Source organism: Camelus dromedarius, chromosome 34, assembly GCF_036321535.1.
Source record: "Camelus dromedarius isolate mCamDro1 chromosome 34, mCamDro1.pat, whole genome shotgun sequence".
NCBI classification, from domain to species: Eukaryota; Metazoa; Chordata; class Mammalia; order Artiodactyla; family Camelidae; genus Camelus; species Camelus dromedarius.
Genome location: NC_087469.1, coordinates 3705498 through 3730336, shown reverse-complemented (window position 1 = coordinate 3730336; position 24839 = coordinate 3705498). Strand labels below are relative to the sequence as shown.

General features: G+C 48.3%; 1 protein-coding gene and 1 non-coding gene across 2 annotated transcripts; one reads left to right on the top strand and one right to left on the bottom strand.

The window, feature by feature from the left end:
• The first annotated feature begins 2840 nt into the window (after window positions 1–2840).
• POU2AF1 (POU class 2 homeobox associating factor 1) lies at window positions 2841–24540 on the top strand. Its single transcript, XM_010985935.3, has 5 exons — window positions 2841–3140; window positions 20602–20732; window positions 21251–21293; window positions 21378–21643; window positions 24094–24540. The coding sequence occupies exons 1-5, from the start codon at window positions 3125–3127 to the stop codon at window positions 24406–24408; spliced, it is 771 nt and encodes a 256-aa protein (XP_010984237.1). The 5' UTR covers window positions 2841–3124; the 3' UTR covers window positions 24409–24540.
• Window positions 7291–7364, bottom strand: TRNAH-AUG (transfer RNA histidin (anticodon AUG)). The gene has a single exon. It is a non-coding gene; the product is annotated as a tRNA-His (tRNA).
• Window positions 24541–24839: the final 299 nt, after the last annotated feature.

Here is a 24839-nt window from a genome sequence, read left to right as displayed (position 1 = left end):
TTTCTGCTCCATTCTGTTGTGAACCTGGAACTGCTCTAAAAGAAAAAAGTCTATTAAAAATATTTTTTAAAAAAGAAAGAAAAAAAAAAGAAATTTTTGTTGAGTGAAGAAATAAATTCCGGCGATTCTTTTTTGCCAAGCTGAGTTCTTTACTGAATTATTTTAGGATTTTGATTTTGGTATATCAAATTAAAAAAAAAAATGTGAGCCCACCTGCATTTGGAGACATCTGGATGGCATTAACAGAATTCTTTTCTTTTCCTCCACTTCTTGAGATATTGCATAAACATGGACATCTAGTCCTCTTTCCAACTATGCCATGTAGTTTGACTTTTGATTCTGACTCACAGAAAATGTCTTCCCAGCAAATATTTGCCTTTTTGATCAAGTCTTGGATCCCAAAAGCCTACCTATATGTGGTCATTGCTCTCCAGGATCTTTGCTGGAAGCATTGAGCTGGAATCTGCTTCCTGAGCTCTGAGGTGGTCAGTGGTGGCAGGCTTTAAAGCTGCCCGTGAGGGTGGACTTGCCTGCTGGCATTTTCTTCTCTGCTGCTGTACAGGATTTGACTTCTCAGAGCACCTCTGGGTTGGTCCTCTTTCTCCCCTCTTTCCAGAGGACAAAGATTTGTCCTAAGGGATATAAATGTTATTGATCTGCCCCAGGGTTTAATAGGAATGATCCTATATTTCTACTAATCAACATAACTTGCATTTGACTTTCGATTAACAAATACATATTAATGTAATGGTTTAAAGCTCTTGTCAGATGAACTTGTGTCTTAGACCGAGCCCATCACCTAATAGCCTGATGATCCTGGGCAAACTAAATTTCCTAAGCATTTGTCTGTGTCTCTGAACAAAATGGTGACTAGTTTAGATAATGTAGCTAAGGCTTCCCATGGAGCCTGGTGCACGATAAGTAGTTAATCTTATTATTACTTTATGGAAATCATTATGCTAGGCCTGTGGGGAGAGACTAAGATGAGAAAAAGTTCTCAATTTCATGGAACTTGGAGAAGTAAGACAGATGCCCAAACTCCAAAGCAATGCAAGAGAGGGCAATTGAGGTCACACATCCTCCTGAGAACCCTGTGAGACAGTTGGAGAGCTGCTTCTTCATTTTATAAACAAGGAAACTGAGACCCAGAAGAGTTATGTGACTTGCTACAGGGGCACAGCCAGTGAGTGGCAGAGCCTTGATGGGAACCTGTCTCCTACGACTGAGCCAGGCCTGACATATGTGTCCCTGTTTCCGAGGACACTTCTCAGTGTGGCCCAAGGCCCAAGGATGCTGCTACCTGCCAGGCCACTGACTGGAGCCCCCATGTCCTAAAAAGTCCAGAGGCTTTGTCTTGAGGGCTCATAACTCAGGCAGGAAACAGACTTCTCTGCTTTTTGAGGGAGTCTTGTTGCATGGACAACATCTCTTCTCAAGACCTGCCCTAGAACCAACAACCCATTAGAGACAGTCATTCATTACACTCATCACTTCATTGAATGAACTTTCATTGAGGGACAGGTGCGTGAGCTCTGGGTCCTGTGTTGGGCACCAGGGAGACAAAGATGAAACCTTCTTGAGGAAACTACAGAGTCATGCAACAATTCACCGTCATGTGATGAACAGACTAAATGCTGCAGAAGCTGGGGAAAGAGGGGCAAATACTTTCTGAGCTAGGAGGTTGGGGGAAGGGCAGAATATTTCTCACCACAAAGGGGCTATTTGAGCTGGATCTTGAAAAATAGGGAGGTGATTTTCCTGTGAGGAATTGGAGAAGAGGAACCTAACAAGAAGGGACAGCTATGCCAAAGGCAAAGAGCTGCACGGTGCAGAGTCGTGCTTAGCGGGCTCTGGGGATCCGTGGCAGGGGTGGGGCACCGTGGTGATGAGCCCGGAAAGGCAGACAAAGATGAGATGGCTAGGGGCCTTCTCTGCTTCCAGCTCTGTGGCTGAAGGGAGGAGGTAAAGCCTTTCTAAGCTGGAGAATGGCATGATTTGTTGTAGGCTGTGTGAGATGGCTCTGAGGCAGTGTGGAGGGCAGAGCAGCAAGACCCCAGACCTGCTTGGGGTCTTGACCCCAAACTGATGGGGTCCTTAGGTCCTGAGCATGTGGGCTTCAGGTTCATGGTGGCAGAAGGCAACCAGACTGGGAAGGCGTCTGCAGCCTAACGCCCTGGATGCTAGCAGATTGTGACCCCCTTGTTTTTCCACGGAGAAGCTTCAGGCTGACAGGCGGTGGGCACTCTGAGAAAGGCTCTGTTCTCACGGTGCCTGCAAGTTCTCCTTGGGTAGCAGCTCCAGTGGAGGAGGGTGGTCCTCTTCTTCCTTCCCTGAGTGAGTTGGCCTCCTTCTCCGTGGGCACATGGACCATCAGAGCCACTGTTCCCCCTATTCAAGCAGGGTGAAAAATTGCCATTTTGGTGGTGGCTGGGGGTCAAGGGGTGGGGCTAACGTGTTTCAAAATGGAATAAACAGAAAAGCAATATTAAAAGACCGAGGAGATTGTTTAGTGAGGCTTGAAGAGTCTACAGGTGTTTCCTCCTGTGTTGAGAACCAGTGACCCCTGGGAACCGCATTTCCCCTTGAGCAGAGCCCAGGGCGGACTGAGCCCGGCCGACATCCTGGTGATGGAGAGGCCCGAATGGGCACCATAGAAAACCCAGAGCTTTCCAGGGGGGTGGTCTTTGGACCCATCCCAGGTGCAGGGAGGTCCAAGACTCGACACACATGCTCCCGGAGTTCCCACTCACGCACACTTGTGCACACCCCACGCAGCCCCGCACACTCTGGGCTCACGTCCCAGTGACCGCGGCCTTCTGGGCCGTGTTGTTGTGCAGATGCAGCTGGCTGGCTCTGCGCGCGAAGTGGCTGCAGCCGGTGGGCCTCTGAGGGTGCTCACAACGGGGTGACGGGCGGCCCTGCTGGAAAAGAAGTGCACCGGTGCCCGGGGTGGGAGGATGTGATGACGCTGTGCCCCCGCAGCGGGAACTCGCGCCTTTAAAAAGCTGAGGAAACAGCCTCTGAGCAGACAGTGGCTACACTGGAGGCAAGCACACCCAGGTCTCACATTAAAGAAGCCAAACTGTCTGCTTCAAAGAGAAAAGGCAACATCCTGTCACAGGCCATGCTCTGGCAAAAACGTAAGTGGTTCGGCCGTGGCTGTCAGGGCCGTGTCAGCTCGGCAGGGCCCGGGGTTCACCAGCCAGCCTGTAGCTGGGGAGATACTGGTGGGGATGGGCAGGGTCTGGGTCCCCGGCCAGGGTGGCGGGGAGGGCTGAGGTGGGCGAGATGGAGCCTGGTGGAGAAACCAACCTGTCAGAGGTGATGCTGATTTTCCAGGCTGGAGGGGAACGAACTAGTGTTCCAAGGTGGGACAGCGCATCCTGTCCCCGCCGCCTGCATGAATCACCGTGGTGAAAAGGGCAGCTTATGATTCACAAAACAAAAGCCAAGTGTGATCTGGGCTTGGGGTTGGGCGGGGGACGCCGTGGAGTTCTTTACATGAATGGCTTTATTTTTATAAACAGCTACTCTTTAGCCTGGGTTCAGTTCCGTGGGCCTGTTTTTCTCTGAGTTACCGAGCTTTCTGCCTACGGTGTGACGTTCGTGGGACTGCATCGGAACAGCGTGGAAGCTTGGCTTTGCCGAGCTGGGAGCCTGTCCTCACTCGCTGGGCTGTCTTGTCTCCTGCCACACATCTCCCCACCCTGTGGCAGGGCTTCTGTGTCCCCACGCAAGGGGGCACAAGGGGGCAGCGGGGTCTATCTTTCACCTTAATGTTTATCCCTGGAGTTGGATGGAACAACCATGAACTTTATTTTCCATTATGTGGGACTGAACAGAGACTTGTGTTATTAATAACTGAAATCGCACGAATATTATCTACAACATTCCTTTCTCAGAACAGCAAAGCCAATTCAATGGCCTCATGAGGGTTGAGCCTTCCTGGGGCTCAGTTCTGTACTTCCCCGAGAGGGAGGTGGCACCAAGAAATTGCTTTGTCCTTTTAAAGGTGCTTAGGTCTTTAAAATGCCTTGTAATGAATTCAGGTACACCCTACTTCAAGCAAAGTGAATATGAGAGAAACTGGATTTACGGGAAAAGATAAATTAGGGAGTGTTTATTTATTTTGCAGAAGATATTCTATTGGAGCCCTTAAAGTTCTGAATTTATACCTTCACTGATTAAAACAGAACTCACGGCCTCTTTATCAGCAGTTCATTGTTTCCTTCATCTCTTGTGTAAATTCTCTGGAATTGAGCGGGTTAATGTATAATGAGAAGGGACGATCTCAAAACTTAAACTGTGAAGTCTCATGATTGTTTTGATGTTGACCAGATGCAGTTATTTTTTAATTAAAAAAATGAATTCTAATTTGGGTTTGAGAGGAATGGAATCCTTGCAAGATAACTAGACATATTCTAGGATGGGTGGGTGGCCACTGCTCCCTGAAGGAGGGTAGAACAAGAACCTCACCTTTGGGACCAAAGGTGGCCGGCCCTGTGGGGGCATTAATGCTGGCAGACGGGCATGAATGTCTCTGCTGAGTGACTATATGTTTTGACACTCAGAGCTCAGGTGATGGGTTTTATGTGAGCCCTTGGAAGGATTCTATCTTGGTTCCTACCTACTCAGAGCAAGCCCCTTTCTTCTTGTTTTTGATCCCCAGGGTTCTCATATGTAAAATGGGGTGAAAAAATGATACTTATTTCCCAAGGCTCCCCTTAAGGAAGCTGAGATGCCACTGAAATGATGTTGACTGCTCTGGTTTTGCCTCAGCGTCTGAGATCTGGATTGCTTCCCTGTGTTCATGAGCTGCCATATTTCCTCCTCCTGGTTGCACATGGCATTTTTCCTCCTCTAATGCCTCCTGAGAGATTAACAGTTTTTTTTTGGTTTTTTGTTTTGTTTTGTTTTGTTTTAAGGGGATGCTAGAGGCATGTTTCCTGCTTATTCCCTGGAGGTCAGTCAGGTGAAACAAAACTCCATCCTTGGGGAGACCACATTGTAAATTTGTCAGTGGAATAACTGAGGTGTTCAGATGCACATAATCAAAATTCTCTTTAGTTGCCCTTTGGCACGTTAAAGGAAATTAGGAAGGGCCCTGGGCACTGGACCCATCCCCTTACCCCAAGTGAGGACTTTGTCTAGGGCACTGAGGGCACCTGGGTGACTAAACCCTGTGGGAAAACCGGTAAAAACAGGGCAGTGTTGTCAGCCCACTTAGAATCACCTGATGGAAGGGCAGAATTTGAAATCAGACACCAAGAGTGCTGAAAAGACACTTTCTTTTTTCAGAAAACACCCTCGAGGCATGAGCTGAAATGACTGTACTCTGGGGTTCTGGAAAGGGTTAAGAAAACATTCACTTTGTAGATGGTGCCTCCTCCCTACCAGGCCCATGACCCCTGTTTGTGGAGTAACCGTGAGCATGGGCTTTGGTTCAAACTAGCTCAGAACTGCTGGCAGGTGGAGGTGGAAATCTTCAAGTCACAACCATGAATCTGAGATTTGTTTGAGTGGCCATCTGGATAAAGAAGTCACTCTCCCTGCAGATCCCGCTTCCTGACCTCCCCATTCGCAGGCTCTTCACTTGGTCCGCAGGCAGGTCTCCAGTGGGTGTGACAAAATCACATCCATCTCAGCAAGAAGCACTGCTTCAGGTCAACTAGAAAAGGTTCCGTGGAAGTAGCAGGTGCAACGGAGTGAGACAGGTCTGGGTTTGAAAATTGGTTCTGAACTTAATTATTTAACCTTCTCACCTTCTTGAAAATCTGGAAAATAGGGGTTCTGATGCCTGCCTTACAAGTTTTTGTCAGAACTAAAGTGGAGAATAGGAAAAGTGTCATCAAGCCTCCTGAGAAGTAACGATGATGGTAAGAGAGCACCCTCACCTCCTGCCCTGACACCTCCTGTGGGCCCATCTTGAGTGATTAGGGTTATACCAAATTTCTTCTCAGCTTTCCCCACACTTTGATTAGAATAGTTCAACGGGCACCTGAAAATATTGATGGGACTTTATATACAGTTTCCCAAGGGTCTAAATCAGGGGCCTGCCAACTCTGGCCTGGGTGCAAAACCAGTCCCATCACCTGTTTTCGTAAATAAGAATGGATTGGAACGCAGCTATGTCTACTCATTTACCTACTGTCTGGGGCTGCGTCTGTGGCAATGGCAGGGTTGAGCGGGTGCCACGGAGGCCATTTGCCCTGCAAAGCCTAAAATATGGACTGCACAGCCTTTTACAGACCAGATTTGCCCACGTCTGGTCTAAAATGATTGGGGTAATACTTTAGGTGTTCTTTTTCCTAAGTTACTTGGTATCAGATTTGTACAGCGCCGATGCCAAGGGGAGATAAAACTTGCAGTTCGTTGGTTACATGGTTTACACAACGTGGAAATTTGGTTTGCTTGGCCTCTTCCTTAAAAGCAATGGAACTGGGTATCCTAAACTCAACACCACTTGTTAGCAAATGAATGAATTGAACAACTGCTTTTTATGGTTGTTCCTTGTGTTAGGGAAAGATCTACCCAGTAACAGAAGGCAGGCTTGACTGATTTTCTTTGAACTGACTGCTTGTCTTTATGTCCCATGGGCTTGACCTTGGTGTTTCTTTGCTGTGGTGCTCAGGGAGGCATCTTAAGAACAGGCAATGCTTATTATCAAATTATTATGGCATGAATGTTTGCTTTCAGACTACGTGAACAGAGCAGGGTTTCACCAAGTAGATAAACTAGGGTCTCAAAATTCTCACCAACTTAGAACTCTACACTTACGTCAAGATTCCAGTAAATAGGCAACTTTTTGAGGGCAGTTAAAAGTGAAGTTAAGATAAGAAACATCTGTAATATACATACAAGTGTTGGAACTCTCTCTCCTGCAAAAATTCGGGTGAACTTATAACAAGAAGTAATGTAGGTCTGTGGACTGCTTCTAATATTTCTATTCTGTGTTACAGCCTTTGCTTACTAGTAAGACTAATAAACACCTTTACTTCTTACTAAGTGTATTTATTGGTTCAGTGGTTCTTGTTGATAAGGATGGCAGGATCCAGAAGACATTCATGAATTCACATGCACAGGAGGAGGTGAAATAAATGACCCATCTGCTAAGCATCCTGATTAATCAGTAAAAAAGCCGATGGTTTTCAAGGTGGACCCTTTACTTTCTTCTCCCTATATTAACTAAGGGAAAAAGCCAACCTGTCCCCCTCTTTACCCCAAAAGTTCCTGAGTCAGAGGTTTTGAAAGCTCTCTTCTTCTTCTTTATTATTATTATTATTATTTTAATGCAGGGGCTGGGGATTGAACCCATGACCTCATGCACCATAGGCATACACTCTACCACTGAGCTATACCCTCCCCCAAAAGCTCTCTTCTGATTCAAAGCTGCAAACCTGTAGTGAGGAACAAAAAAGAACCAAAGTTGTCCAGACTTCTTTGCTAAATATCTGGACATTTAATTCACTTAAAAGTCTTGTACATTTTTGCTTTCAAATTTTCCCATTACAAAGTAAAGATCTTAGGGTTACTTTTTTTTTTTTCTCCTCTGACTTCTTCCTAAAGTAATTTATTTCCCACTAAATGACGATGTCCACCAATTTTTCACTTTGAGCCAATCAAACCAATTGGGTAACTGATTATGATCATTAACAGAATTTTCAGCTTCACGAAATACTTAGCAATGTTGTAGTTTTCTTGTTTTTGTAGAATAACAGTTTGTTAAGAGTGGGCTTGCCTAGGCTGAAGAGGCCTCTTCTGAAACCCTCTTGTCTTGGTCATGTGATGCTATGACAAAGCGTTATTCTTGCAGGCAGGAGGCATGGGTTCTACTTTCCGATCTCTGGGTAATTAAGTTGTGGGGCCTTAGGCAAGTCATCTAATCACTCTGCGTCTCAAGTGCTTTGCCTTTAAAATGGGACTTCTCTTTTGCTGGCTGAGGGCAAGGAGACTGAACTTGACTGAAATCCTTTTCCAGCTCCAATCGCGGAGTCTTCACGAGCGCTTATAAAAAATAAATACGTATTTTCAAATGCATCCCTGGTGATTCTATTGTGCAGTCAAGCTGAGAACTACTGACAGGAAGCTGACATTGATGGCTTCTGATGTATTTTTGGCCTTTACACTCCTATGAGCCGAGCATGTTCAATCTTTTTCAGAGGGACACAAATCAGCTATGGGGTGTTGAGAGCTTATCTGGAGCCATGCAGTATACTAAGTGCTCTGTTGGATCAGTCTGGATGACATTTGGTTGTTACTGAAGAGATCAGAAGAAACCTGGATTTAAATAAGACAGCGGTATACTTTCTCTCACACAAAAGAAGTCCATAGTTATCTGCAGGGCTGTATGGAGGCTCCACAGTTCCAACAATGTCTCAGGCTCCTTCTGTCTTTCTGATGTACAGTCCTTGGCATGTGACCCTGTCCTCAAAGTTGCTTCATAAATGCTGCTGTGGCTCCAGCCATCACATCTGCATTTCAGACAAGGAAGAAGAAAATGGAAAGGCAAAAACATCATGCTTCTCTATCATTGCCCCTCCACACCAACACACAACTTCTGCTGATGTCTAATGGCCACTCCTAACTTTAAGGGAGAATAGTGTCATTCTATGACACTATTTAGCTGGGTGCATTGCTCCCCCCTCCCCTCAAATGTAGGAGTTGACAGTAAGGAAGGAGAGGGCAGGTGTTGGGTGTGGCAACCGCCAGTCTTTGTCACACTTTGAATGTATTATCTCATTTAATCCTCATACAAACTCCAGGAGGTAGGTTCTGGTATTTTTTTTTTTTTAATTTTTTTATTGAAATGTAGTTGATTTACGATGTTAGTTTCAGGTGTACAGCAAAGCAATTCAGTGGTACATATACATACATATATTTATTTTCTTTTTCGATTCTTTTCTACTATATGTTATTATAAGAAATTGAATATAGTTCCCTGTGCTATACAGTGAGTCCTTGTTACTGATTTATTTTATATGTAGTAATGTGTGTCTGTGAACCCCCAACCCCTAATTTATCCCTCTCTGCCCTTTCCCCGTTGGTAACCATAGTTTGTTTTCTATGTCTGTGAGTCTGTTTTTGGTTTGTAAACAGAATTTGTATCTTTTTTTAGATTGCACATATAAGGGACATCCTATGATATTTGTCTCTGTCTGACTTACTTCACTCAATATGACCATCTCTAGGTCCAGCCATGTTGCTGCACATGGCAGCAGGTTCTGTTTTAAGCTCAGTTTCCCAGCTGAGAAAACTGAAGCTTAAAGATGAAATTAGTAATGCACCCTGAGTGTCATCTTGCTCAGCTCGGTGCCCGGCTCACGCACAGGGCCAAGGAAGATGCTCTGGCGCATTAGGTAAATCACAGAGGACATAATGCAGTGCACCAGTGGGCAGCTGTCTGTTCACACTGTGAAAACTCATTTTTGAGGCGTGTGTCTCAGCTTTTCCTTATTGAAGGAAATGAAGTTGCTCTTTTACCTCCTGCACTTCATACTTTAGCTGCAATGGAGGGTTCAAAGGCGGAGGGAGGGACCTCGAACTGCCTGAGATAACAGAGCCCATCTGTTTTCTGGAGAGCCCCGGGTGTCAGCCTGTGGTGGGAGCCAAGGCTTTTGCCTCCTTGGCGGGTCCTTCATTCTGAACTGTTGAGATTTTAGAAGAGTCAGGCTATTCCTTTATATGTGTGTGTGTGTGTGTGTCTGTCTGTCTGTCTGCGCGCGCGCCTGTGTGTGTATGTAGATGAAGTCTGGCAAGCAAAGTATGGGGATTATTTTGAATTAGAAAGTGACATCTCTGCTCTTTCTTTCCCTTGAGTGGTTTAAAGCTTAGCCTCTGGGGCAGGCAGATGTGGGTTTGAATCCTAGGTTTATGCCTCACTGGTCTGTATGATGCTGGCAAGCCCCCTGCTGCTGTTTCCTTATAAGCACAGTGGGAATGTGGTCCTTCACAGGGTTGTGGTAAGTGTTTCCTACTGGGCTTGGCATTAAGTCAACACTCAATAACTATTAGTTACTATTATTATTTTCCTGTTCTCTCTCACACCACCTCTGAGGGCAAAGTTGATGCAACTAATTCTAGGTTGTAATTTGTATGCCCTCTGAGTTCTGCATTTCTTGTGAAATAGCAGGATGCACATTTTGTCTTGTCACTCACGGTGGGGCTGGGTGAGTGATCAGGGCTGACGCTGACGGTGAAGCTGGCCATTCTGTGACCAAATCTGGAACTCGGGCCACAGTTTCCAGCCAACCTCAGAAGGTGGGATGGCGGCAGGCTTGTCCTGACAGGCAAACTTGTGTTTGTTTTTTTGAAATTCGCAAGGTTGGATGTTATAATCTAGTTTGAAGTAAGCAAGAAATAGCACAAGTGATACTGAAAACTGAAACAGCAATGTGCTGCCTCCTTTTCTTAGTAATGGTTTCGTTAGTATCACTTTCTGGGAAGAGCAGGTAGCCAAAGAATGATAAACCAGAGTCATTCTCAGACCAGGTGTTGGGACCGAAAAGGATTTGACCACACTTAAGAAATGCTGAATTACTTTTGAATCCTCTAGAAAGAATCATACATTTAATTGGAAGAGGAAAAGAGGACCAAACTTGCGGCAAATTTCCAAGACTGAAAAATGCTGGGGAGATAGAAAAGAAAGGAAAAAGGGAGGTAAGAAAGTTGAAAACAGAAGCAAGTTTTAATGCCGGACGAAAGCAACTTAGGAAAGAAAGGTGTAGAAGGAAAACCAACCACTCACTCACTGTCTCATGCAAGCCTGTGTCCACCCAATGATGGGATTATTTCCAGCTAGGGAAGTCAATCAATGAAATAAATTATCTTCAGCAGAAGGGATGGGAAAATGGGCTCAGGGAGGAGCACACATAGTTTTGGGTGCGCAGCCTGAAGAATGCACGGTAATCAGACTTCTTGCTTAGATTCTGGGGAATGAAGAGGCATCTTAGGACATAAGGTATTAGTGATGGGAAGAAAATCCAAGGATATCTAGGCTGGTGTTTACAACTTTTTTGTCACAAACCCCTCTATTCAAACCAAATCTACTGTGGAACTGTGATACAAAAATCAAAAGGGAGCCATTTGGGGAGGATCTTGGACCTCTGATTGCTTATTTGCCCCCAGATTCCCCTGCTTCCTTCCCTTTATTGGCAAAAAATTCCCTTTATAGGCATCTTCACTCTATTCTTTAGATCAGAGCCTGACAACCCTGACCTGGACCAATCCTCTATTCCTTCAGCAAGAATCCTGATAGCTGGTCACAGGTCCTTGGTTTAAACTCTTCTGGGGGTAAGGACCTCAGGCTTGGAGAGAAGTCAGTCATGGTGACCCAGGTTGTCTTGGTCTCCATGAGCTTTGAAGCTGTGGAAGTCATGTTTTCAGTCTATGTCGGTATCTTGTGAATAAGGAAGGGGATCTAATCCTCAAAGATTTCCCAGGCTTGCTAGTCTAAGAACTTCTTTGGCGTCCTTCACAGGGGATTCCTCCCACCCCCATCATGAGACCATTGGTTAGTAAACCAGAGACTCAACAAAAAGGCTTAGTTTGACTGACAGTTATATCTCACATCATGAATCGAGTATTAAGGCTACCTTCACTCCCGTAGGCTGTACCCCAGACCACCACGAGTCTTGAGGCTTGGGCAGTGGGGTCTGACCCTAAATATATAACTGACGCTGGGTCTGAAGAATCCTTCCTCCAAGGAAGTGGTCCCTACCTGAAGGTATCAGGGAAAGTTTCTTTCTTTAATAAGAATCTCTTTGGTCTGGAAAATCCCAAATGAGATATTGCTTAAATCAAGGAAGAAACAATTGAATGTCCTCCCCTCCAGCTGCATCGGTTTTTCCTGTTCTAGATCAGAATGGCAACTCTAGGTTGAGGCTGTGGGTCTTAATCTAGTGAGGGAAGATGGTCTATCTCCTCTGCTCCGTCTCCTCACTCTGGTGCTGCCCTGCTGTAGAATTTGGGTGGGCACCTTCGGTCAGTTCACTCCCGATATGTTCTTGTGCTCTGAGTGTTAAGTCCTTTCTTCTCCCATTTTGACCCCTACTGCTCTCAGTAAAGCTGAGGCAATGCCCAATATGTCAGCGAGAAGTCTGTCTTCCTCTATCAGGTGGTAAAACTCCCCTCTCTGATCACTAAAGAGCCCTCCCTTTGTGCACTGCCATGTTTCCATCCCATACGTGATATGTGCTCCTAGCTTTGAAGTGGCTGCACCCCTGTCCTTGTGGAAATACATACAGTTTCCTTTAGAGGCCACATCTGAGGTCAGGACAAGGCACACCATCTTACTCTGTCTGCCACTCAGAAAATCTCCAAGGTACTTAGAGTCCTTAAAAATCTCCAGTCTACCGCAAACCTCATCCTCTGGTGGCTTTGGAAGAAAGAAGTCCTTCTGCTCAGTTCATGAAATCTTCACAAGAGGGCAAGGCAAGAATTGTGATATCTCCTGTCCAGGCTGGTTCTGTTTGCAAATGAGGCCTTTGGCCAGTCTCTCTGCAGCATCATTGGCCTCCCTGTCTCCTAAGCATGTCCTTTCTGCTGCTTGGGGACATCAGCTCCAAGGGCCTGAGGGATGGCTTCCGGGAATACAGTGAAGGCAGGCTGAGATGGGCTTTGCTGCAAGTACAAGGCTCTGGGTTTGTCAGGGACAGACAGTCTCAGTGTCAGGACCCTGCAGGATCAGGGCAAGTCAGGGTCACGGTACCAGGGCTACTTCTCTGATGAGTGAGGGGTCACAGATTTGGGCTGAGATTAAAGGAGAAACAGCCATTTCTTGAAAACCTATTACATACTAGGTGTTTGTGTTAATTTCATACAATCATCACGATAATCCCTTGAGGTGGAGATTATGATGCTCATTTAACAAATGGAGAAATGGAGTCACACACAAGTCAAAGGATTTGCCAGGGGTCACATGGTGATAAACTGTGTAGTAGGTTTTCCAGACTAGTTCTGTCTGAGTCCCAAACAACATCATATACCACGTTCAATGCCAAGCATTTCAAGGTTGCGTTAAATGCTTCTTCCCTTCCCAGCTGAAATGCGTCCACCATTAGAAGGAGATGGTCTCTGACTTCATTGAGAGCAGCTGTAGCCTGACTCAGAAGCCCCTGCAAGTATGAATCTCAGAAAGTTAGACTTGAGACTCAGTCTAGAACGTCTAAAGTCAGCGGATTTCCATCCTGGAATCTAAATTCTTTGGACTGCTCTTCCTCTAGTGGGCTGATTGGCCAAGACGGGAGAAGTGAAATATCTTTGGGGTCCATGCAGGGTCTCTAGGCTGGGCAAGGATCTCAAACATCTGGGTCCAATTTGTTATATGTTGGGCAAGGCTTACATTCAAGGTATGGGCTGAGCCTGACTGCAGAGCAGTCTCCCTGCACTGGAGGCAGAACAGTCATGCCTCCTGCACCCTCCTCTTTAACCAGCTTCTTAGACAGGGGCCCCTGACTTGCTGCTCATTCAAGTCCCATTGAATCAAGCGAGGGTGAGAACCAGCCAAACAAGCCAGGATGCTTCCACTCTGAGGCAGATCCAGCTCCGTAACAGTTTGTAACTCCAGGTTTGCTTGTGCCATTATTCGATTAAGTCTACGTCCTCCTAGACTAGACTGTAAGCTCCGTGATGGCGGAGATGTGGTTTCCTCTGCTCAGCAAGGACTTGTTCAATGAATGCTCTGCCGGGGGTCTCCTCCTCTTGTTCCCACCCTGGGACATGATGTCTGAGACGGGACCCCTTTCTGCTCTAGTGACCCCAGTTTCTGTAAAAGGCGGGCAGATGCAGCTGGTTTCTCAGGTGGACCTCTCCGCTGTCATTTCAGTCGAAAATACCAAAAATAAAACTTTGCGGGGAATTGTTTGGGTCTCTCAGTTCTCGTCACCCCTCATGTGAGCAGACTGCTGGTAAGCTTCTCATGGACGTCTCCCTCCCTTCTCGGCTGGGAGGCGTCATTTCTTGCGGGAATTGGCAATCGAGGGAGACTGGGTTGGGGTGGGGCAAGCCAGACCCCCAGCCTGGAGGAAGGAGGGTCAGAACTGAGCAGGGGACCCTTTGAAGATTGGCCTCCAGTGTCACCCAGAGAAATAAGCGGGATTTGCCTGCGCAGGGAGGAGGCAGGATGTGAGGCGGAAGTAAATGCCTTTGCAATCAGTTTAGTTGACAGCACCGCTGTGTACAAGCATGGCCCTTGGGCAAGTCACTTAACACCTCTGAGCATCACTTTCTTCATCAGTGAAAAGAAGGGTGAGAGAAAGACCTCTTCTGCCTATTTCAGAAGTTGTGGTGAGGCCTCACATGAAATCAGGTGTGTCAAAGTCTCTGTGCGCCACACGGCATCTTGCAAAGGTGAGCGCGTGGTTGTTTCTGAGTTCCTGGGAGTTATGATCGTGACTGGGAAACACACAGACCTTCAGCAGCTATTCATTCAACATACCTGAGTCTCCCCAAAGAAGAGGCCCTGCACTGACACCGTCTCTGGGAGTAGGGAGCGGAATCCAAGAGCCTCCCTCACCCTGCTTGTTCTGTGGGAGGTCTGGCGGGAGGCGGATGCATGCGTGGTGCTGAGAGCTCTGGCTGGGGGCAGTGCCTGTGAGGAGGGAATCAGGACGCCTGGTGGGCGACTCTACCCAAGGCCATCGGGTGTGACACCCAGAACTTTGAGGACACCCCAGGTAACCCTGAGCTGCAGGGTGGGACACCTCAGGCAGGCGCTTATGGATGAGAGTGGGCTGTGAGTGAATGGACCAGACCACAGTCATGGGGCTGGCATCTCTGAGGTCTCCTGCCAGAGGCACCCCAGTCTTCACAGGAAGACATCAAGACTTAATCCTGTTGGGCAGCCTTACAAGCAACACCAAATCCCTGTTCAGTGGAGGCTCCACTTTCCCATATCTTCTGTACACCTTTAAAACCATCTTTTCATTGTCCTTTGATTTTTTTTCTCCTCTGCCCGCCCTGAGTGTTCTGCAGATTGCTAGAACATGTGAGTGACAGGTTGATATTTCCTGGCTGCAAGGTCTCTCAGCTCACACATTAGCAAACAGAAAATCCACATTTACATGCATATGGGATCTTTTTGTTGACCTATGTTAAAAAAAAAAAGTAAACGCCAATTTAGTGTAAATTGGGTGGGAAAGCCTTTCTGTAGCGTGTCAAGTCCAATCTTTGGCCAAAACCCAAGTTCTTTCTTCCTGTTTGGAAAAAAATCAGCCATTGTCCATGAATGCAAAGAACACATTGAAAAAGTTTGACTCAGACCTTCATAAAAAGAACTCTTGCAGTAGAGTTTCAGTGAAGGATGTGAATAATCCTTTAGCTGAGCCGTGCTAACTTCCTGGGAGTCCTTAACTATTTTAGGTCAAGAACACAAACAAGCTTCTTTATGTTACAGTGAAAAGCGTTAGCAACTTCTGTGACTTTGTTAGGAGCTAGGACAAGTTTGTTAACCCTAGGCTTGAATTCCTATTGTTCAATGATTTGTTTAGTTTTGCTATGAGCAAAGAGAAAATTACTTGTATTTATCCTTAGTGGGTCTTTTTAATTTATTTTTTAAATAACACTGAGCATTCAGCAGCAAAAGAGAAGCACATTTACTGTGGTTATTTGGAGCTATTGATAATGTGTTACGTGTCCTTCCAGGCCAGGAAAGCTTGATCTTTCAAAAGGACCTTGTGCGGCTGCAGCCTCAAGGTTCATCCCGTCGTTGGAAATGGAAATCACTTTCAGGAGCTAGATCGTTAAGATGCGTGGGATGGGCTCCTCTTCCTGGTTCCCTGATGATGGAGATGTAGGTTCACCCTGGAGTCTACCTTAGAGCCCAGCCCTTAGGGCAGCAGCCGCAACTCGTGTCCAAATGACTGCCTGGCCCTGGTGGCTCATGGGAAACCTCTAACAGGACACCAAGTGGGAGAGGAGTTTTCTTGCAAGACTGTCTTGGGGGCCGTTCTAGGTAATGCCTACCTGAAGAGGGCTCTCTCGAGGCTGCCCCAGGGAGATGCCTGGGTGTTGGATCCACTAAGACCTACCTCCTAAGCCTTAGCTGGGTTGCTTTCTCCCGATGGTGTGAACATGGTTTGCATGGAGTCATTAAATAAACAAGTGATGACAGTTTTGCATATTTCTTCGGTCATGTTGATTATACCTTCATCAAGGAACCAAGGGCCACGTTTATTTAAATCAGTGGACTCCTATGCTTTCCCAAGCTCGGTGCCAAGCAAGCGCAGTGCCCACACACAGCCAGAGCGCTGTCTCAGGTGACCGTTTGGCTTGCGTCTGTCATGGTCTGTGCTCTCCAGTGGAACAGCAGCTGCAGGACACTTATTTTTGTGATGCAGAGCATGTCCGTGTGTGTGGCAGGGGGAACTGAAATAGCCTCTGCTGACTTTTTATACCTTCAGATTTTTTTCGTTGCTCATTTTGGAAAAGGGAAGCCCTCACTGGGGCCAAGATCATAGGTTTTCTGTAAATGAGTTTTGTTTCTTTTTTCCCAAACAACATCGCTGACTGACTTGTTGTGGTGGAAAGACAGTTCGGCTGAACTTCTCAGCCTAAAAAAGGAGATTGCCAACGAGCGTCAAGAGGTCTGTGTTTAGGTGGAAAGATTTTTCTCCGTGACGGACACTTGGATGCCCACAGGAGACTTAAAGGGCCTCAAACCACAAGATAAATGGTGAGAAAGCTTTAGGCTTTGCGAGCGTCTTCCTGGAGCTGCAATTTGATCAGGGGGCTATTAAAATCTCTGGTCAACTCTACTTTGGGAAATTGAACTTTCATCTTCTGTGATTGTGTATTATTCTTTTGATCTCCTCTTTTATTTTTCTTACCTCTTTTTTTACTGATTATTATTATCTTAAGAAATTATTTTAATCATCCTGAAATTTTCTTTTAAATATTTAAGTTCAGTTGTATTCAGGGTTCTAGAAGACCCAAGGCGAAGCAATCCTGACTTCAGACCAACCTCTTTTCCTCTTTTACATTTATACGTGTGGGCTCATTTCTCATGCTCCCGGAGGTAGGGAGTCCAGTGTTTACTGTGGAGTTCGATAATGTTTATTGCTGCTTCACAAAGGTGGGTGTGAAAGGCACCCACTGCAAGTTTTCACTTTGCAAATGCACTTGGCCGTTGGGCTCCGGTGGGAATTGTCCTGAAGCTTCAGATTCTGATTTTTCGTGGGCCCTCTGCAAAGACACCATCAGGAGGACCCTCGCTCTTGCCTCACAGGATTCCTCGGCAGCTGGTCGTGGACTCGTGGTGGGCAGACAGGAGATCCTTGGGAGCTGCGGGGGTTTTGTGACTGCAATAGGAAGAGGTGGGGACTCAGAGACTGCTCGCCATATGGTGGCTGTTCTAGTGCACAGCTGTTGACACTGTGAGTTCCAAGTCCAGACCTCGGAGGGTGATGACCTCAGCTCACAGCACCTCCCCAAGGCCTCTTTGTTCATTGATTCAAAAACAACAGGAGGCAGGAAGCTCTCGCTTGACAAGATGCTGGAAGCGCCCAGCCGGCCCCTGGGCAGCCAGGTGATCCATGTGTCCACTTCCTGGGAGGGAGTGGGATCCGGCGTCCTCTGGGCCCTTCCCCAGAAGTGTACATGCAAATCAGAGGGGGGTGGTTAGCCGTGCAACTGTCTTTGATCTGGCCTGTGATGTGTGCATGTACAATTGAGCCTTTCTTGTCCCCCAGCTGAAGAGTGTGACACACTGCTTGGACCCCCAAGTAGCCCTGTCCCCCGAGTTTCTCCTGAGTGCACGATGCCTCAGGCTGCACTTTATGCCTAAAAATAGCTGGAAACCCAACTGGGGACAAGCATAGGTTGAGTGTTGGAGGCCAGGCGCCCTTTCTCTGTCACGTCAGGCCACATCGGGGGTCTGTGGTCACCGCTGGGCATCACCCATCGTAAGGGGAGGTGGCAAATGGAACTTGTGCAGGAGTGAGGCAGCCAGAAGGAAGGTTAGAGAAATTCAAAACATGTCATTAAGAAATAGTGAAAGGAATGGGATGTTCATTCAGACTCTCCAAGGACCTGGTGTCTGTCTTCAGATGCTGGAAAGAGCTATGACTGCTACTACGAATGATAATTTTCTTAGCTCCCACTTGTTCAGTGCCTCCTCGGTGCCGCTCCATTCTAAGCATTTACATGTAATTCTCAAATTACCTTCCCAAGTACCTACCATGATGATCCTCATTTTATAGATGAGGAAGCTGTAAATGGATTATGAACGGTGAGTTTCATTAGAAGGTAATGCCAAGAAAAATGGGGCTTTTCACCATGAGGCAGGTCCAGGAGGAGGAGAGCTTTAGGACATTACAGCTTTCCAGAGGAATGTGGGAGGGAGTGGAGGAAGGGGAAGGGGAATCTTTGGGAGCTTCCCATGTGTGATTTCAGTTAATCTTCCCAAGCACCTTGTGAGACGAGAATTGTTATCCCCATTTTCCTGATGAGGTGACTGAGGCCCAGGGATGTAAAATAAATCATCAGAGACCTTTTCACTAGAAACTGGCAGCCCAGATTTGAATACAAATATCTTTGGTCCTTAAATCCTTTATCACTGCTGCTTAAACAATGGTGATGGTGCACAGGGGGTCTCAGGGCGCAGGTGCCAGGCTGACTGTCTCTGCCACACACTCCTGCTTCAGCCTGAATGTCACCAATTATGACTGTTTCATTGCTTGTCTGTTCCACTAGACTCCAAGAGGCATGTGGGCTGGGGCCACATCTTTCTCATGCTGTATTCCTAGTGCCCAGGGATATTTGAAAGAATGAATAAATACCAGTAGAGATCCCCTGTTATAATGGAGGACGTTCGAAAGAGGAGAATTAGTCTCCTCTTAGGATGTTAGAGGGAGATTCTTGTATGGGATCAGGGATGAATCAGCAGAGCTTCGGCATCACCTGAGGGATTTTTATAAATACAGAAGCAGGGGCACATATCAGACCCCCAAATCAGACTCTCCAGGAGCAGGGCCCGGGCATCTGCATGTGGCATCACTCCCTGGTGGCTTGTGCTACCTGGCCAGGTTAGGAAGCCCCTGTGGATGAACTTGAGTCTGAGGTTCTCAGGCTCTGTGTCCTCTGTTCCTGGGATGCCCTCTGCCCCCTCCCTCTCTGCTCGAGCTTTGGGGGCAGGCTGGGCATGGAGGGCTGGAGCTAGGCAGGCTTGGGGTCTTATCAGCTGGTATTTACTGAGCAAAGTTCAGGGAGGGCAGCTCTGCGGATCCGGGTTTAATAGATACCCAGGCTTCCGGGCTTTTGTTACAGAGCCCGGGTCCCTGGGCCCTTATCAGTGGGCGATAACGGACTCCCCGTGTGAGACGTAAGGCCCGGTGCTACGCGCCTCTCTTGGCTGACCGGGGCTCCCCAGACTCGAGGCCCCAGGCTGTGGGCTGTCTGGGTGGGCAGGTTGGCACTGTCCAGCGGTCGCTGCTTTGGGTTTGCTCTCCTGGCCGGGAGAGCCCTGTGTTCCAGCCTGTGCTGCTTTGGTTTCTCGGCAGTGACGACAAAAGGCAGAGAGCACCTTCTCTCAGCACCAAGGCTGGACACTCTGGGCCCAGGGCACATGGATCACAATTGGGTATTTGTCCAACATCCTGGGAGCCAAGGAGAACCTGGGGACCACTCACTGCAGCCCATTCTAAGGGTCCAGGAGAGATGAATTGGGGATGAATGGAAGCACATTTTGAATAATCATCCAACCAATTAGTCAACCAATGCCTTACTAAGCTTATAGACATGCCACTTGGGAAGATATAGAGAAATAATGTCCAATATTTGCCATGAGAAGTTGATAATCTAGTTCATGGTATAAGAAATTTACATCTGAAAGGGTTACTACTTATCACATAGCAGATTACAAACTGATTGAATGGCTACTGATTTTATACTAAGCATATATCAGGTTTCCCGTTTGCTATGTCAGGGACTCCTTACAACACCTCTTCAATAAGAAATTGCACCTTAAGGAGCACAGAGAAGTTTAGTAACTTACCCAGCATCACACAGCCAGAATGTGGCAGGGGCAGGTTTTGAAGCCTGTTGGTTCTGACTCAGAGTCCCTGCTCTCCTGCTGACCACTACCGCCCCCTGGGATGAATGCTAACTGGTTTGGAAGTGCTGAAGGGGCGGAGGATGAAGCAAATTCTGTGGGCTGCTGTGGTTGGCTAAGAGGGTTGCAGGAGTCTTGGGGCAGAAGAGCCAAGAAGGTGAGAACAGTGAGAAGGAATCCTGACCACGGGAAGGCGCAAGTAGAGATGAGGAGGTGAGACACACAAACAGACGTAGAGGAGGCTGGATAGACCTTCTGGCCGGAGTCAGGCTTTAGGCAGTGGTTAGTGTACAAAGAGGTGGGAAATGAGACCACACTCGGGAGGACTTTCAGTTCTTGATTAAGGTGCCTGGGCCTTAATCGTCTGGGTGGAGGGGAGCCATAGAAGGTTTTGGGCAGGGGGAGTGACAATGCTGGAGAAGAACCCTGGGAAGTCTCCTGTGGTCCTGTGTGTTCAGGCACAACTTAGGGGAGCAGGCAGACGCTGGAGGAGAGCGGACATCCTGGGCGGGGGCTGGTGAGAAGGGAGCGGGGTACCAGTGACACTGTCTTCACAGCCACAGCTCCAGAGCAAGCCCCGGCCCCACCCCGGCCATACCAGGGGGTGCGCGTGAAGGAGCCGGTGAAGGAGCTGCTGCGGCGGAAACGTGGCCATGCCAGCAGCGGGACGCCGGTGGCACCGACCGCGGTGAGGGGGCCGCTGTGGCTGGAGTGTGTGTGTGCGTGTGTGTGTGTGTTTGGGCAAAAGGGTCAGGTGGGAGGGTACATCCTTGCTCCATGGGATACTCAGCACGAAGGCCACACGTTGTCATGACGTGGCTGCTGGAGATGGACCCAAGGTAGAAGTCGGGGTCCATTGAAGCAAGACAAGGATGATGGGCCGGCCAGCTTGGCCCACTGGACACAGCTATTGCCAGGGCCCGAGTGAACAAGTGTCTCACACCTCCTGGCACATATTGAGGGCTCCCCTGGGAAGAGGATGCTGCCAGTTCTCTAAGTGCACTGCCTTCTTGCTAAACGGAAACACCAGCCCCTCGAAGGTGTAGGTGGTGTTGGTTGGGACATGGGGCAGGTGTTTGGTTCTAACAAGGGAGCTTCCCCTCAACCCCGTCCTCTCCTGCCCTGGGGCCTTCTGGGTGGGCCTCCTGCAGAGGGCTAGCTGGAGAAAGCTGAACCCTGATTCCGGTCTTTACTTCTCCCCTCCAGGTGGTGCTGCCCCATCAGCCCCTGGCCACCTACACCACAGTAGGTAAGAGCTCCCCCCAGCCCTGGCCTCCTCCAGGCCCCTCATCTGGGTGGCACCTGCAGCTCTGTCATTTCCTTCTTCCCACAGGTCCTTCCTGCCTTGACATGGACATGTCTGCTTCCACGGTGACAGAGGAGGGGGCCCTGTGTGCCGGCTGGCTCTCCCAGCCCGCCCCGGCCACCCTCCAGCCCCTGGCCCCATGGACGCCCTACACCGAGTATGTGTCCCATGAAGCTGTCAGCTGCCCCTACTCGGCTGACATGTATGTGCAGCCCGTGTGCCCCAGCTACACGGTTGTGGGGCCCTCCTCGGTGCTGACCTATGCCTCCCAGCCGCTCATCACCAACGTCACGGTATGTCACACAAAGGCACCCTTTAGAACTTGAGCTGACCTCCTGACCCCTAACCTTCCTTGCTGTTGATTTCCAGGATAGTCAGGTCATCTAAGCCCACCTTGTCCTTCAGGGAGGTCTGCTTTCATTTCCAATAACTTAAAATATCTTCCACGGAAAAGGCGTGTAGCCTCCTTTGTCATGCTTGTGCTCCTCGGGGTTGGCACGTCCTCCTGCCTCTCTGCCCTAAGTCTCCCCCACTGCCCTGTAAGCACTGAGTCTCAGTCATGAGTCTCTTTTTATTGAGTGGAATGGGGGGGCAAGTGAGATCTCTACGTGGGGTCTCTTGCCAGAGCCAGTGTCTCCTTCCTACTCAGATGATTTAGGGGGTGATTTTTCCACTTAACACTGGGATTTACCAGAAAATTTCTAGGCTGAGCAACAGGAGACACAAATTTTCAGAAAACTACTTTTGATAGAGTCACCTCCAGGGTCATGTTTTGAGTGTCAGATGGCCTGGGTTCAAATCTCTGCCCCTTCACTTGCAAGCTATGTGACCCTGAGCTGAGTGACTTAGTTCTGTGAGTCTCAATATTCTCATCTGCAAAATGGGAATACTCACAAGAGGGCTGAGATCAGGATCAACAGCATGATGCACGCAGAGGGCTTAGAACAGTCCCTGGGCTTTAGCGTGAGTCCCAGAAAGCACTCGATAAATGCTTGTTATTATGATCGGCTCAAAGTAGGCGAGCAACATTAGCCAAGGGCTGCCTTCGAGTGCCGGATAGGAAAGGAATGGCCTGCTCCCTGAGGGAATGGAGGAAGGAAGAGAAATAGTTTTTCCTGCGTGGTGCCTGTTTGGCCAGAGGAATGGGAATCCCCCAGGTGTTCAGAGGAGAGGAGGCTGCAGTTACAGCTGTATCCAGCTCCAGTCCGAGGGGGGCTGTGGGAGGCGGAGTGGGGCCCCGTGAGCAGAGCCCACACTTGACGATGGAGTTGGCTTGCTTCCCCAAGTCCTCTCCCCAAGGTCCCGCGTCAGCCTGATGCACCTGCTTCTCCAGCATCGTCCCAGCCTGGCCTGCAGGAGCCCTCCCATTCCACGCCCATCTGGCTGCTCAGCAGACCATGTGTGGGGCCTGAATGGTGGTGGAGAAGAAGGGGTTAATTCAGCACCTCTCTCAGGCCTCTTACTTCCGATCAGGGTCCTGGGGTGGGGTTGGGGAGAGGAGGACACAGTGGCTCCCCACCACTTCACGACCAGCAATTCCTGTCATTATTTATCCTTGCTTCAGTCCCACCTCTTGTTGTGAAAGTTTCCGTGTAGCAAACAAACTCTATCTATTAAGAAGCGATTAGTTTGTTTTGCCCTTTTGTAAATTAACTCATCAAAGCTGGTTAGGGCTACCCATCGGCACTCCCGCTCAGCAGCAGAGAAGGCCTGTTATGACCAGTTGATGTAATTCTATCCCTGAGCCGAGAAACCTGAAGCTACAGTTGACCTGCACAGGTTGATGACTCAAAAATGTTGGATTTCCAATTGGATTTTTGAAATAATAAGGCTTTGTTGGGAGAATGGAAATCCTTTGAGACCCTTTCTGGCTCTATCATTCTATAGAAAAATACCCTAAGGTCTTGCTACTCAAACTGTGGTCCCTGGACCAGCCACGTTGGCATCACCTGGGATTCGATTAGACATGCAGAATCCAGGCCCGACCAGACCTCCCGTCCCAGAATCTGCATTGCAACGAGGTCCCAAGAAGTTGAAATAAGCTCTTCCCAAAATGACTCAGTTTGCTCTCAAGACACATTGGCAACTGGCAGAGATATGATGGGGAGGCAGGCGGGGAGGGAGAAGTTTTGGCCTCTCACACATCATCCCATGCAGAGACTTCCTCTTCCACTTGCTTCCTCAGCGGTGGAAGATAGTAAGAATCCAGGCCCTGGCTCTCTCACAGGCTCTCCTGGGACTTGTAGGGTGGTTGCTGTGCAGGTGAGAGGTACTGCTTGCAGAGAACTGGGGAGAATGGCCAGGCCAGCCTGTGTCTGGGCACGGTAGTGGCCACCTTGTGATGCAGCTGCTATGCTGTGTGACAGGCCTGTTGTTTAATGTGTTGTATTTTCACAGATTTTAAGATTGACATCCTCCCCACAACACACATTTTAATATCTCTGAAATCAGGGTGCAAATTTTATATTCAATAAAACAGAGAAAAGCCTCTCTAATTTGCTCAGCCCTATATGATGTCAGTGCTCTGTGTAATCTCTTTTACAGATGAGAAAACAGGGACCTCAGATGGGGAAGTGCATGAGCAGGGACTTATAGCTAGTGGGTGACAGGAGTTTGTGTGGCTTCTCCCTGGTGGGGAGACTTTGAGCAGGGGGAGGGGGAGCCCTCTGGAGTGAGACAGCAGAAAAGGGTGGGCAGTGGGCACTCTGGGGCTGCTAACCTTCCTGTGTCTCCCCCGTCGCAGGCCAGAAGTGCTGCCACGCCTGCAGTGGGGCCCCAGCTGGAGGGCCCAGAGCACCAGGCCCCCCTCACCTACTTCCCGTGGCCTCAGCCCCTGTCCACGCTGCCCGCCTCCACCCTGCAGTACCAGCCTCCAGCCCCAGCCCTGCCTGGGCCCCAGTTTGTCCAGCTCCCCATCTCTCTTCCGGAGCCGGTCCTTCAGGACATGGAAGACCCCAGGAGGGCCATCAGTTCCCTGACCATCGACAAGCTGCTTTTGGAGGAGGAGGAAAGCGACACCTACACACTTAACCACACGCTTTCTGTGGAAGGCTTTTAGGGCTGGCTCCCACCCGACAGTCCTATTCCCTGAAACTGGGATTTAAAAATAAGCCTGGTGATATCACTCATATATAGAATCTTAAAAAAAAAAAAAAAAAAGAAGACAATGAACTTATATATAAAACAGAAACAGACTCACAGACATAGAAAACAAACTCACGGTCACCAAGGGGCAGCGGGGTGGGGAGGGATAAACTGGGAGCTCGAGATTTGAAATGAATATGTGCATATCCATGTCTGACTGAAGCACTGTGCTGTACACCAGAAACTGACACAGCGTTGTAAACTGATTATACTTCAATTAAAAAAAATGAGCTTGGGATTGAGCCTCAGATTCGTATCTGTTTGGAGTAGCCATTTCATAGCTACACTTTCTACCCCAGACTAGAATCATAAGCCAGCTTCCTTCCTTCCTTCTTTCCTTCCTCC

Excerpts from the sequence above, each read along its gene's own strand:
- POU2AF1 (XM_010985935.3), top strand. Across the intron at positions 21,294-21,377 it reads GGCCACCTACACCACAGTAG|GTCCTTCCTGCCTTGACATG; the intron begins GTAAGAGCTCCC and ends TTCTTCCCACAG. Across the intron at positions 21,644-24,093 it reads CGCTCATCACCAACGTCACG|GCCAGAAGTGCTGCCACGCC; the intron begins GTATGTCACACA and ends CCCCCGTCGCAG.